The sequence below is a fragment of the Apus apus genome, chromosome 14 (genome assembly GCF_020740795.1).
Source record: "Apus apus isolate bApuApu2 chromosome 14, bApuApu2.pri.cur, whole genome shotgun sequence".
NCBI lineage: Eukaryota > Metazoa > Chordata > Aves > Apodiformes > Apodidae > Apus > Apus apus.
In genome coordinates this window covers 4,485,358-4,499,659 of record NC_067295.1, presented here as the reverse complement: position 1 = coordinate 4,499,659, position 14,302 = coordinate 4,485,358, and the positions used below count along the sequence as shown (strand labels likewise).

Genomic DNA, 14,302 nt, shown 5'->3' with positions numbered 1-14,302 from the left:
TTTTTAACTTGAGCTTATCCTGGGTGTACCTCTTTTATAACTACTCATATTCTTTCTTTTTAACGGGGGGGGGGTAGGGCGGGAATCTCCCACGAAACTTTTCCCTTTACGGGAGGCGGGACTGAAACAATACCCGATGCATTGTTTGAATGTAAAACCTTAGCCGCTTTTTTTTTTTTTTTTTTTTTTTTTTTTTTTTTTTTTTTTTTCAGTACGGTTTTATTGCCGCCGCCGCTGCTGTTGTGGTAGAGCTTTCCCTCCTGTGTTTACAGCTTCTGTGAGGCAGAGACGCTCAGAGGAAGAACCAGGAGCCCTGGGCTGCATAAACAAGGAGAGCAGGAGTCCATCTAAGCGGAGCTGGAAGGATTTCACCTTGTTGCTGTTTGTTTCGGGAGATTTTCCTTCCCCCCGCCTCGGGCACTATCCAGCTGAGGGTTTGTTTCGTTGCTACGTCCACAGCCGGCCAGAAGAAAAGCGCTTCACATATTACACACGATTTTGGTCGTGGGCTCCCTGCAGGAAAGAGATCAGCACCAATCTTCGAGAAGGAGGGAGATACGATCGACTGAGGTTTTCTCTACCTCCGGCTGAACGTGAGAGTTCAAGTGACACCGCCGCTGGCCTCTGGCTGGCTGCACAGCGAGCCGGAATCACAGCCAGAGCTGCTCAGTTTACCTGCTCGAGGACCCTATAAACCCTCCCATTGACGGTAGAGATTTGTACCCAGAGGAAAATCGGATTAATGTAAACTATGCAGAGCTTTGTGGGGATATCTGGAGACTACCCTGTCTGCATGGCTAATCTTGAAATTGTCTGAAATAAATCCTTAGCGCAAGGAATAACGAGATACTTTCAACTGGTGGGGTTTTTTAACTTCACGCTTTTTTTTTTTTCTTTTTTCCCTTTCTGCGAGAATTTACCACTTCTATCGCAAGGCTTTCACAGGAGAATGGGACACAAGCTGGGAAACTCCTCACGCTTCATAAAAACCCTAGGGCTAACAGTTTCCATCGTCGTTGCAGTATGAAAGGTACACTTTGGATTGTCTGCTGGTGGCTGAGATGGATCAGTCTTTCTCTGTTTCTGTTAGCGATGTGCTGAAGGATCCGGATTTACTGAAATACTGACGCCCATAAACTTATTCCGTCTCTCTTGAAGGCATTGGATGTGTCAGTGCAGAGAAACGTGTTTCACATTTCTGACTGATTGTTTTGGTGCAAGCAATACCTCCACGAGAAACATGGACTTAGGCGGCGATTACCATACCGGGAGGCACAGAGAGTGCTGCTTTAGGGTTGCATGCAAAGTGAGCACAAATCAAAGAGTTCGCCGTTCCTGTGAAGTGGGGGCTTCTCTTCCCCCCAAACTCCGGGGCAAAGGCAGCGTGCGATGTTCCCTGCCCACCAAAGGCAGCCCGGCCTCGGGGTGCGGAATGAGCAATGACCAAAGCGCTGTCAGGAGTGGCAGGCAGTCAGATCGGATGGGGATCAGTGAGGCAATAACGGCTGAAAGAAAGGTGGATCGTCAAATTATTGCCCGGAGGAATAGCAGGCGAGGCGGAATGATGATAAAGTTAAACTTCTGTTTCATCTTCTGTCGGGGATGGTGGGCGTTTCTGTTGCTTCAGCTCCACATGTTGCAAGCACTGGCACAAGGTAGGGCTAGAGACATTTTTGTTTATAGAAATGCCGCATCTGGCTCCTAAGAGGAAGGGAATCTCACTCGGGTACAGAGAAACCCTTTTACTTTATCCTTATCAGAGGTAAACTGCAGAATTCGCACTGAGCTGATTTGATGTAGGAATGGTCGTTTCTTACACTCAATCCCTTCTTTATGGAACAGGGATTTGCAAACTATACCTACGTGTTTCTCTCCCTTTCTCGTGCTATCCTTCCCTCCCAGAGAGAATCACTAGCCCTGCTGGGACTATACCTTCTTTGTTTATTTACTTTAATGCGTCCGTACATCTCTGTTCTTTCAGGCAGCAAAAGAGTTAACTGCTGGTTGTGTGTGTGTTTAAAAACACTGTGCACTGAGATAAGTTATTAGGAGAAGCAGACTCATAAATCCTCTGACTAGAACTAAATCAGGCATGTAAAAGGAATTCTTTAAACATACGAGTGCTGTTCTACGTGAACCTCGGCTTGAGCATTGTCCGTTTCTTTTGGTCTGCCAAGTAACATTTACCCGAGACAAAAACTGCGATTGATTCCTATCTGAGCATTTCCACATCAGAGATCCTCGCAGTCAAATGAGTCACTTGTAAACGAAGGGTCAGACTCGACCAATAGACTTCAAATACCAAGTGTCAGTCACTTTGCATGTAAATTCCCTTCTCAAAAAATTGCCAAATGTAGCTTAATTCTTAATAATCCTTTGACAGAGTAAACAATAAATGGCAGGGAGAAGCATTACAGTTGGCTGCGCCAAATAACATGCTGAACAAACGCAGCTTTCACTTTCTTTGCTGGGCTGAGTTTTATTGCTGTGTGCATTGTTTGGCTGAAGTGGTATGTGTCGTACAAAGCAGAACTGTATCGTGTGGGACGATGAGTTAGTTATTAAAAGCGGAAGTTAATGCCCAATGAAGGGGAATGGGCTTTGTGTTTTAGTTCTTTGTTTTCAAGTATTTCATAGGGAACAACGGTGCATTCAGTTTTAATAACTGGACAGACTTGTGGGTTGAGGAAGAGGGTTTGTAAGCCAAGTCTGTTGCAGTTTGTCTGCTCAGGGTTTCCTGCTGCATCCTCTCAAAATTTGGAGCCGCAGGATACAGAAGAGTTTTAATCCACCCTCATAAACCTTTGTGAGGCTCCACCCTCATAAACCTTTTTCAGTGCTTTGTTTGTGCTGTCATTACTATTCCCAAACTACTTATGCTGAGGCCTGCAAGCCCTAACAGGGTATTGTTAGTCTGGAACAAGACGTACCTGAAATAATTCTCTCTGCAAATTAAAATTCATGCAAGTTGTGTTTTTGGGTTTTTTGGGGGGGTTAGTTTTTTGTTTGTGTCTTGTTTGTTTTTTTTCTTTTAGCAGTTGTTGTTGATAGATGTCAACATGATGCTTCATTTTGGAAGGCAAATGATGATTCTTGCTGTTCACATTAACAATGTGAAAAAAAAAAAAAAGGTCATGTAAGGCAGTTTTAAGTGCCAGTGATTCAGGCATCAATTCAGATGCCAAGTAGAACAGTTTTCTGTGCTTTGGTAGTAAACTAGCCATCTTACTGGACTAAAAAATGAATGGAAACTTTTATTTAGCATATAATGTAGAAAAAAAAAATCAATGGTGTATTTCAGATTATTTAAGCATTTCCTGTGGTATCAGTGTTAAGCAGTAGATATATTGGGGAGTTATGTAGTGTTTACCGATTACACTAAAGAAAAGTCCTAACACCAAGTTAGTTTTACCCATCAGTATTTAAGAGAGGGACGGGAATTGAACAGAACAAGACAAGTTGTTTATGAGGAATATCGGTGCAGATAAAGGCGTGGACTTTAGAAGACATTAAAGAATGAAATATAAAAGTAACAATATACATTTTTATTTCTATGTAATGCAGAAAAAGCAAATTACAGTTAGTCCTCTTAGAATTCTTTGACCCATAAACTAGCATGAGGATCTTAATGCAGAGTGCTTCTATTAGGTTTTCACAAAATTTGTATTAATTTATAACTTCTGATTCTTTTTACACTCTGAATTATAATGTATTTTAATATAGTCACCATTTTTATGCAAAAATTTACTTAGAGAGAAGATTACAATTCTTATAAAACTCCTTGATGAAAATGGAAATTTTGCTGCAGCCACAGAAAGTTTTTAATGGAATGGTGTGGTCATATGCATGAGAGAATTACATGAGTCCCATTTTTTTATGTGACAAAAAAATGAACATCCTAAATATATGGGCCATGGCTCTTTTGAATGAATCATAATGCTATGATGTAACCAGCTAATGCTTCTATCATAACTATTTCAGCATTAAAGAAATAAATATTTCAGGCATACTGAAATGCACCTTCTTAGTTCATAGGAAACAGATCAGATGAAGTCATTGAGATTAAGTATCTTATACTTGTAAGGTGAAAGGAGGAAAAGGTTTTCAGCTGCCACAGTTTGGTTGAGTGTTCTCTAGACTTGGATGATCACTCAGGTAAAAACAGATCCAGAGGCAAACTGCAGATAAAACCACTTGTAAATTCATTTTGTGCTTAGCTCTTCAGCTTTTCTGTCTTCTGGTAGGTGTTACATAATTAGATATAATGATTTATTTGATTTCTTTTTCCTTTTCCAAGTTAATTTAATTATTACGAAACACGCAGTGGTTGTACTGAATAATAAAGCATTCTCTTGGAACTTTAACATTGCTAAGACAGACCTTCTCATTATGGGAGTGATTTCTGAGTGGAAGAAATGTACAGGTGACAAAGGCTGTCCCATGATCATAGCCTGGAGTGGTATTCCCATTTGTGTAATGGCTGGAGATGAGTATGGAGACCCCTTCCAGACTCTGTATGTCTCTCTCCTAGCTTACTGCATGGGCCCATCTGTGAATGGGAAGATTGTCAGGAAAATTAACCTGTGAAAGTCCCCAAACTCTTGCACATTTCTTTGTTTACTCAGTTCTTTGTATCTGCCAGTCTCCACCATGATGCCTCTTTTCATGGCATCTTTGTTAAATTTGAGTGTTAGATGCTAGTTAGCCTCAAGTCATTGTGTGTCATCAAATAGTGATGAGATGCTAATTGTAATCACTATAATTATCCAATTAGAATTTGCAAGGTGATGGTAGAAGTGAATCATTTGGACACAGTAACTAACTCTTGTACTGTGAGGAATATTAGGCTGCAATGACCTCTAGCTCAGTGGTCTAGCATGTCTGGGCATAGTCCTGTTGAATACACAGAGTTTGTTGCAAGACTGGAATTTTTCAGTTGTGTATGAGATTAACAAATGCTGCTGCCTACTGAGGTATAAAATATTGACTAAAATACTAGAATATTTGTATGAAAATAGAAACAAATCCCCTTATGCAAATAGAGTGGAAGTTGCTAGAGGCTGCTCTTGTATACATCTTAATGGATTTCAGTACCTTCCTAACATCTTCATTTTGTTGAAGAGTGAAAGAATACTTAGAAAATATACTTCTTTGGATTGATGGCTGTTTTTCAGAATGATTTTGAAATAGATAAAACCGGTGTAAAGCTTTAAGCTTCTCCAGCAGGAGATGGGTGTCTTTAAATATTAAGAAAGAGAAGCTTGTCTGATTTTTCTTGGTTTTACAGCACTGGAAGTGTAATCTTTTTATGCTACTTGATCAAATCTGTAATCCAGAACTCTACACATAACTGAATGTGCATTTAAGGTATTATGATATCTAAGTTGCTTTGACAAAGCCATGACATGGAAAATAGAACAAAATGTTTCTGGGTATTAAGTTTTAAAATTCAAACATTTTATCTGATGTAACTTATAAATATGCTAAGAATAGGAGCATTTTCAAGCAGATTTCAAACTGCATTGGATACAGAGATGATAAGCAACTTGCATGGAGTGTTAAGGTGTTGGAAGGACACAAATGGTTAAATGTGAGAGCAATACTTGTTGGAGAGTGAGAAGCATTCTGAATTCAATGTAGAATGATGCATTTCTAATTAAAAAAGATTTTGTTAGTGTTTATTGGAAACTCATTAATTTCTATTGGATTTACCTTCGTGTTCTGTAGATGAACATTTTAAGTATGTGCTAGTGTTTAAACAGGTGACTTATTTGTGTATATAATTATACTAATTTAAATAATTGTTTGCAGGAGTAGACACAAGCCTAGTATAAATAGAAATGAGGTGGTGAGAGTTGGCATTTTCTGTGGTCATATCATGTGACTTCCAAGCCTCTGCTGTGGTATATCTGGGTTTGGTTTATATGCTTATGTTCTGCTGAAAAATGACTAATCTTTAAGACTTGCCAGAGCAAGTTCAGAGTGATACGTCTGCATGTCTACTAACATTTTAAGTACAGTGTTCCAGATAGTGTCTTGAGAGTGCAGTGTAATAGTACCCTTAGAGATGAAGGAAGACCATATGTAAGAGCTTGTTCAATGTTGTTTTCATGCACTACCAGAAGATGCTTAAAGCAGGAGTGACCTGGGTACTAAGAGAGAGCTGGCAGTGGCACTTCAGTCTCAGAGTTACTCCATGTGATTTTGCCATCATGTAAGAAGAATGGGAGGGAATCTGTGCTTATGTCCTTGAACAGTTGTTCTGGAAAGTTGTCATCTCCATGCATAGTAATATAGTTTGAGTAACAAAGACAAAATTTGGCTAATATTTTAAAGATTGACCAATTAATCAAACCATATAAATTTTAATAAGCAATCTTAAAGTGACTTGTTAGGGAGATGTTAAGTGAAGGGCTTTTGCATGTCTCAGAGGGAATTTTTTGTGTTTTGTTATTCTTACCAACACAGATTTGTAAGTCTTGCACACACTTTTGATTAAAATAAAAAATTGACATGCATTTAGCAACTTTGCATACAGCTTTACTTGAATGGAATTGTTACTTAGTTCACTTGGACCTTTTAGCTGTAATGAGTGTGTGTACAGACTAGAGGTGATTGGATTCCTTGTGGAGCAAAATTTTGTTCATGCTGAGTTCATTGCAGAAATAGATCTTTCTTCCTACCTCTGCGTATATACATACATAATATGTATTTAAATGGTTTTTAACAAATTGCTGATTTGTTGGTCTTCTCAGAATTGTTTTCCTGAAGTTATAACATAGAAATTAGAATATTTTTTATGTTATTTTTGTAGAGATTAAAAAATGCCAGAACTACCCTAGCTTGTGCATCTTTAATCTAAACTCTTTTTGTATGTGCATTAAGTTTAAATTGATAAATATAATTTTACTGTCTCCCTTAGTTAGAACTAAGACTGCATACTGCTCACTGATGATTTTTTCAGTATTTTGTTTTCTTATCAGTGTTTGGCACCATCTTTCATTTACTTCAAATCTTTTAAATTCAGCACAAGAAGACTTTTGTGTGGACTACAGGAAGAAGTGTTAGCAGCTATAGTGTAGCATTGGACTAGACTACTTAACAGTTGTTATACCTGGAAAGCAGGTGATTGGTGAGACTTAGTACCTATTTCTGACTATCGAGTTAGTATATTCTAGTGAATAAAGACTCTTCTCTCCATATGCCTCAAAGATGACCCTTCACCACCCATCACAGCTCATGCAGAACAAAAATATAACTCCATGAAGAATTTGGGATTTCTGGAGTTATTTCTGCCTGTGCTGCTCTTGGTCTTGTTGCAGACTGTTTCAGACAGTTTCCTAATTTTAATTCATTCGGACTCTGCTGGTAAGTGGCCTCACAAGTAGCCTAGTTACATTTACTAAATTGGAGATGTGTGGTAGCTGGCACCTTTTCATATGGGAAGTGTATTGTTTTATCAGTTCATTGGTTATAAAGAGGTGTTAAATAGATGTGATGATGATGGTTATTTTTTTCATCCAAGTAAAACTTTCCAATACTTTTATGGATGATGTCTTTGAAATGTCACAGTCCTGGAACTTCCAACAGTTTCTATAGGAATTTGATCATGTAACACTTACAGGTCTGAGTTCAAGGGATTACATGGCTGAGAAGGGGAGAACCTTTCATTTTAATGTAGATACTCAATTTACTTTAAACTATATGACTGTTTCTGTAACAACTATAAATCATAGAAATTCTTGGCTTCTAGACATAAATGGCATTTGTATGCTGTATCTTGAGCATTTAACATACTTGGTTTACTAACAGTTATTTTTTGTTCTGCCCTTGCTACAAAAAAAAAAAATAAATCTATTACTAGAATAAATACTACTTTACTCCAAATCATCAGTTTTATCTGCGAAATGCCCCTGAGGTGTAAAACAAATGTCACCCACACAAATATTAAATATGGAGATCTAGGCTTTGATGGAAAAGTGTTTTTAAAGTTGTTTTTCAGCTGGTTTAATTCCTGAAATTTGGTCAAACTGGGATCACACAAGCATCAGGGACAGTGCAGAAGAGGTGATGAGAATGCATGGGCAGGGAGCATGACTCTGGCACCCATCACTAAAATCAGTTTAAATTGTTGGAGAGTTTTCAAACTCAGACAAAACACGAGGGAATATACACAGGTTAACTTCTAACAAATGTGTGAAAGCTGCTGTTCCTGGGTAGAAAATAGAAAGGTTAGTGGATTAGAAGACTTGACTGTGGATTTCTTCTCTGAAAGAACTTCTCAGTGAGTTCTCCCTTCACTAGATGGAGTCTTTCTAAAGAAAATCTTCCTAGCCTAAGATTGTAAAATAAGTACTAAATTAGGTAATAAGAGTGTTCCCTTTAATCCCCTTATATCTCAGTTCTGAAACCTAGATACTAGTGTGGAGATACTAGTGTTTTCTTAAAATAGGAACTTTGTAAGTTAAGTTGCAAATTCCACAGGTATTACTTCTTAACATTGGTATCTAATATGCAGATTGAGAAAGTAAAAGTGGTCGTTTGAGATCCAACGACTCTGATAAAAGGGAGTCATCAATACCACTTGATGCAAAATGGGGAAGTGGATGGTACAGTCTTGTCACACCATCCAGATAACTTTTGAAGTGCTATTCTTGATAAACGATAAAGCATTTGCAGTTTTTAAGCAGATAACTTGAATCTTTAATCTTATTTTTCACATTTCCATGCTCTGTTGAGGCAGCCTGTTGAGAAAGTTGATTCTGGTAGATAAATCACTGGCCCTTAGGTCTCTTTAAACCACTTTATAGTCTTTCAAGCCATAAGCTATGTATTTTTCTAATAAACTCCTGGGTCTAACAAGTTATCTGAAAAATAATTTGTTTGGTAGAGCCCTCCTGGACAAGGAAATACATAATAATGATACACAGCTCCAATACCTGTTGCCAAAATGGTCTCACATTGATTGCTGGCTGCAATGGAAGAGTTTTTAACTCATGACTACACAAAGAATCAGAAGATCTGGTAGACACTATTTCCATCCTCAGGTGCTTATTATTCTAACTTCATGTATTTATTACATGAGAATGTTGTGGCTTTGAAAAGTGTGTTTGGCATTGAGTTCATAGGAAATCTACTCAGTAGAAATGTTACTTTTCAAGGGAAATACTAAGAAAATAACAGAACCATAATGCAAATGTTTTGAATGTCCAGTCATTTAGGAAAAAAAATAAAACATTTTGTGATACTGATGCTGTTTGGTCACCTAACATTTGTATTGAACACAGACTGAGTACAACAGTCATTGCTATCTTCCTTCCACATAGGAGAATGTCCCTTGTTTCTTATTTCTTATCTGCCAAGAAGTTCACAGAACATAATGACTAAATACTTCTAAAATAACTTAATGGTATGTGGTGATTGGAAAAGGAATATATAGTGTTATACTTGCAGCTCAAAGATAATACATTTATCATAACACAAAACACATGACAAGTGACAGACTGAGTAGTGTTGGAAGCAGGTAAGGGGAGTTTTCTGTCAGTATTTTTAAATGTGTGAACTGATTAGTGTATTTTAAGACCTCTTGAATCTGTACACGTAGAGGTGCTACTAACTTTTCTTGCAGATTGTTCAGGACTTGTTTATTTCCATCAGTATCAAGAGGTTGAATAAAATCTGGTTCCAACCATACTAATATAACTCTTGCAACATCTTGTGCTTTCTTCCCTGCTGTTTCCCTTTCCTAGAAGAAACTCTTTGTCCATGAACAAATACATCCTTTAAAGTCTTCAAGCACTCCTTTTTTTCTATGATGTGTAAAAAACCTTTTACATTAGTGAGTTGATAATGCACTGGAAATACTGCTGTCCCAGGATGAAGACTGTCTCATTGTTTGCATGCATACCCAGTTGTGTGTCTTGCTGCTGTCTTCTATTTTCTTTATCTTTTTGTCCCAGGTTGATAGAATCTCTACCCCAATATAATCCTGGTTTCTGATTATTGCTCCTAGGTGCTATTGTAATACAAATAATGCCTACTGCTAATAAAAGGCTGAGGCAATAGTTTTAAACCCCAGATTCTACATGCAAACTATAGAAAAGGTTCTTTAGTTATCCTCTAACTGGACATAGAATAGATTTTATAGGACACTCATTGTCTGAAGAAGGACTTTTACTGTGCTGGGAGGCTTTGCTCACAACAGATAATCAGGAAGATCATTTAGTAGTAAATTATGCCAGGCATTGTTTTCCAAACATGTTAGATAAGACTAAAAGACAAGAGATCAAGAATAGTAACTCCTGTGTTTCCTCTTTGCTGTTTTTATTGACATGAAGGTTTGTTTGTGAAGAGAGAGTAACTGAAGTTATTTTTTTAAAAAGCATCATAATACATACCACTTCAAACACCAGATTTTAAGGTAAATGTTAGGAAATAATTTCCTGTTAGAATTATTTTTGTGTTACAAATGTAAATACGTACTTCTTTATCATGAGCAACACCAGATGTGTCTTAAATGGATAAAAATATGTGGATTATAGTTAAATTAATTTCCTGCAGCATCACGTGCAATCATAATTTCTTAAATAACATTTTTAAAAGAAAATAATATTCTCCCTAGTTATCTTAAACTTTTTTTTTATAGTTCTGTTTTATCTTCTCCCTTGGAACTAGCATGCAAGATTATTATATTTAAGAACTACTGAGATTTGTGGGGTTTACTTCTTCTTCAAATAATACACATTTTATACAGTAACTTCTCAAAACTTGCAGGCTGAGAGAAGGCATTTCCTGCTCATAGACTGATCATGCTAACTGTCCATGCAACATAGGTAAAATTTCACTTTTAAGTGTTTCTGTTAATGGAAATGGGAGATTAGGTTAATTGATTCTACCTTAATTCAATCAACAACATAGGCTGGTGATGCTATTGCTTAATTAAGTCAACTTCAGAAAAAATTCAGGGGATTCTGAAAGATAACTCTCCCATTTATGCACAAGTTTGAAGTAATAATGAATAGCAAAGTAGATGTTATATTTGTGTATTTTGGAAACTTTTTTGAAGTAATTTATGTAGTACCTAACATTTATTTCAAGCTTCTCTATACTAGTATTGATAGCAACCTTCCTCAGATTTAATTATTTTCATTATACATTATACACTATTAGCTTTTAATGGGTCAAATATTTATGCATATTTTCTGAATCTTCAATTAAGAATTCTGAGTGAATGAGTCATGTCAAACTCAAAAATTTTAAGTGCTGGTAATTCAACATTACGTTCACTATGTAAATGTGTCATAGTTAAACAATGCCTTGTCAATCCCATTCAGGTTTCTCATCATAGTCAGCTTCTGTACACTGGTTATTGCTGTGTCTCCTGCTAACCAAAACCTGAACAGAGATATTTACAACATTCCAGTGTCAACAAAAATCTGTAGTGTTAACAGTTGTGCCTGTTAAAAAATGAGCCCAAATCTTGTTCATTCATGGATGTATTCTGAGCTCAAGTGAAGTTACATCCTCAGAAGTTTTCAATCATCATGAGCTGGTGCAGCTGGGCAGTAACAAAAAGCTTAGCTCTTCTTGATCACTCTGCTGACTTGGTAAACAAAATAAGAGAGTAAATGTCAGTTTGTGCTTGTTCAGTCCAGTCAAAAAGTTCTTAGGTTAATAAATATTCAGCAATATTATTTAATATCTATTATGATAATTAAATACAATGAGGTAAAGGTTTTATTATTTATATAAAATACAAAGTTCTGCATTGTTTGTTTGTTTTTTAATTTCCACACTTTTATGTGACCAAAGGTTCTTACATATAAAACCAATTCTTATAAGAATTCTTAGTACTCCAAGTATCTTCTTGTAGAATGGCTGGACACTAAATATTGGTAACTCAGCTTTCCTGCAAATACTTGCTACACTGGAGTAAGTGTTACCTGTCACTTAATTAAAATTAATAGCGTAACTGCTCATGTTTACTTGAAATTCATTGCAGCATGAAGTGATTAAGCCTTGTTGCACTGGTAAATTATGGCATATTGCACATTTTTATAACCAATTAGTGAGTGTTGGTGTTGGGTATGGGCAATGCATCTAGTTGTCACTCACACTTGAGTTGAATTTAGTTAACATTCATAACTGTGTTTACCAGAAGAGTTCTGTTAGAGCTATTAACATATGACAAAGAGTGGATATGATGTGATTTGGGAAAGAAAGGAAATATTTCTGTTTGTTTTATTACAAGACCAGATGTAGTGCTGTTCTAAGGACATGACTGCCGTGACCAAAAGAGCTCCTCAAACCAGTACTACAGTTGCTAGACACAGGCTTCTCATAACTCAGTCAAATCTTATGTTCTGTGTGGAAAACTTTTTTATTTCATACAGATTTGCAGCTCTCAGTCACTTTTCCAGATATCCAACAGTTGCAGCTGCTTTGAAATTCTGGAAAAGTGGCTATTGTGCTAAATCAACTGTGTGTATGCATGCTTGGTCAGATGCTGCATCATGACAAACAAACAAAAAGTTATAGCTCTTCAGAGCTCATGTGCTAAGCTGGCAAGTAGAATGTACTGTATATAAGAAAACCTGTCCATAGCAAGTCATATTTTGCAGCTGTTGGAAGCCTTCAGTGTGCTGAAATCCTCTCAAGTCCTACTAGTGATTCTGATCAGAAGTTCTATTACTTTTCTGGTTTTTTTGTACACCAAGTATTACACCTACATAGAAAATATTTTTAAATTCACATACTATTATTAGCATATTTGTGTTATGGGTAATTATATTTTTCAAAATTACATTTTAATGCCTTTTCCCTGTTTTTAATAATTAATTTTTAACCCGTTATTTTTACATATCTGAAAGAATGTTTTGTGTCATTTGGCCTGGAGTTTAAGAATTGCACCCTTATAGTGTTGAGAACTGTAACCCTCAGTGTGCAATGTAAGAGGGGAAATATTGTTCTAGCAATCCTTTTCACTCAGTTCTCTCTACTCATTTTGCTTTCATCTGCTCCTCTAAATTCTTCTGGCAGAAGCAATGGGGTGATAAAGCAAGGAAGAAGACTTTTTTTGTAGAGGAATGAAAGTATACAGTAGGGTTTACTAATAAGAATTACTGTTGTTACACAGACTAATATCAATTAAGTTTTTTCATCTCAGTGTGTAAATTGCTCTTCTCTTTTTACTATCAGCCTGATCTAATTGTTTTGCACAGAAGTAAATGTGGGGGACTTTTTTTTATGTGAAAAAGGATGTGCTTCAGCAGGTTTGAGGAACAGAAAAATTAGTCTGTCTACTCACTCAGATTGTTAATGGGATTAACACTCCTTCCAGGTGAAAAGTTGATTTAAGTGTAAGTATTTTATTATGCAAATACTTGTATTCTGGGATGTATCATTTTCATAGCAGCTCATAACAAAGCCAAGGAGTCCCATGTTTTGATTTTTGTTTTGTAGATTGCTGTCCATCTAGGTAGAGAATAGAATACATGTCTCACAAGCTGTAAGTTACAGGAGAAAGAAGCTCAGCAGGAAAACCAGATAAAAGCTGCTGGATCTTGCAGGGGGTTTTCTTAGAGTAAGAATCTTGGGGTACTCCAGAGGGGTGGAGCTCTGCTGTAATCCTGAAGTCCACGTGATTGTGGTTTTTACCCTTCAGTGTCTCAGTGTCTCTAACCTGGTTATCATAATGAACATTGAACCTTTGGGTTTGTGTGTGAGCTACAAGCTTTTTGTACATCAAACAAGGATTAGTGCTGTGATACTTAAGTATAGTATGTTCCATCACTTATTTGAAAAGGGTATTTACTTACCAGGTATTGTCTCTTTGGTCCCCTCTGATCTGTGTTGTTTATGAGACTGGACACAGGTAGAAGAGTTTTATTTGATTACTGTGATTAGAATGGCAGATGAATCCTTTGTCATTTATCTTCTTTAATGTCCTGATGGCTATTTGACCATCTTGGATGCTATTTCTCTTCATGGATCATGCACAGAATTGTTTATTAAGTTCTGAACAATTAACTTATGCAAACTCTTCCAAGGCAAAATAATCTGAGCAAGTGCTGGGGAAGCACTTGCATAATATCAATATTACACTGGTGCTGCAAAGATCATTCATTCATTTACTTTTTATATCAACAACAAGACACAATTTAAGCAAAGAAAAATATCTTTTAATAAACACATTTCTGTATTTCCTAATAGCTATTTAGGGAAATTTAAAGTACTTTCTTAGCTATGAATAGTAGGTTGAAAGAATTGTGCAACAAAAATGCTCCTGTAGCTGTACTGTTTA

General features: G+C 36.7%; 1 protein-coding gene across 2 annotated transcripts in view; it reads left to right on the top strand.

The window, feature by feature from the left end:
* Window positions 1-222: 222 nt before the first annotated feature.
* SDK1 (sidekick cell adhesion molecule 1) overlaps window positions 223-14,302 on the top strand; it is a 393,582-nt gene continuing 379,502 nt past the window's right edge. For both annotated transcript variants that reach the window (XM_051632376.1, XM_051632375.1), the window contains exon 1: window positions 223-1,655. In XM_051632376.1, coding sequence (XP_051488336.1) covers window positions 1,166-1,655 — 490 coding nt within the window. In that variant the 5' untranslated portion in view covers window positions 223-1,165. The remainder of the gene's footprint in view (window positions 1,656-14,302) is intronic.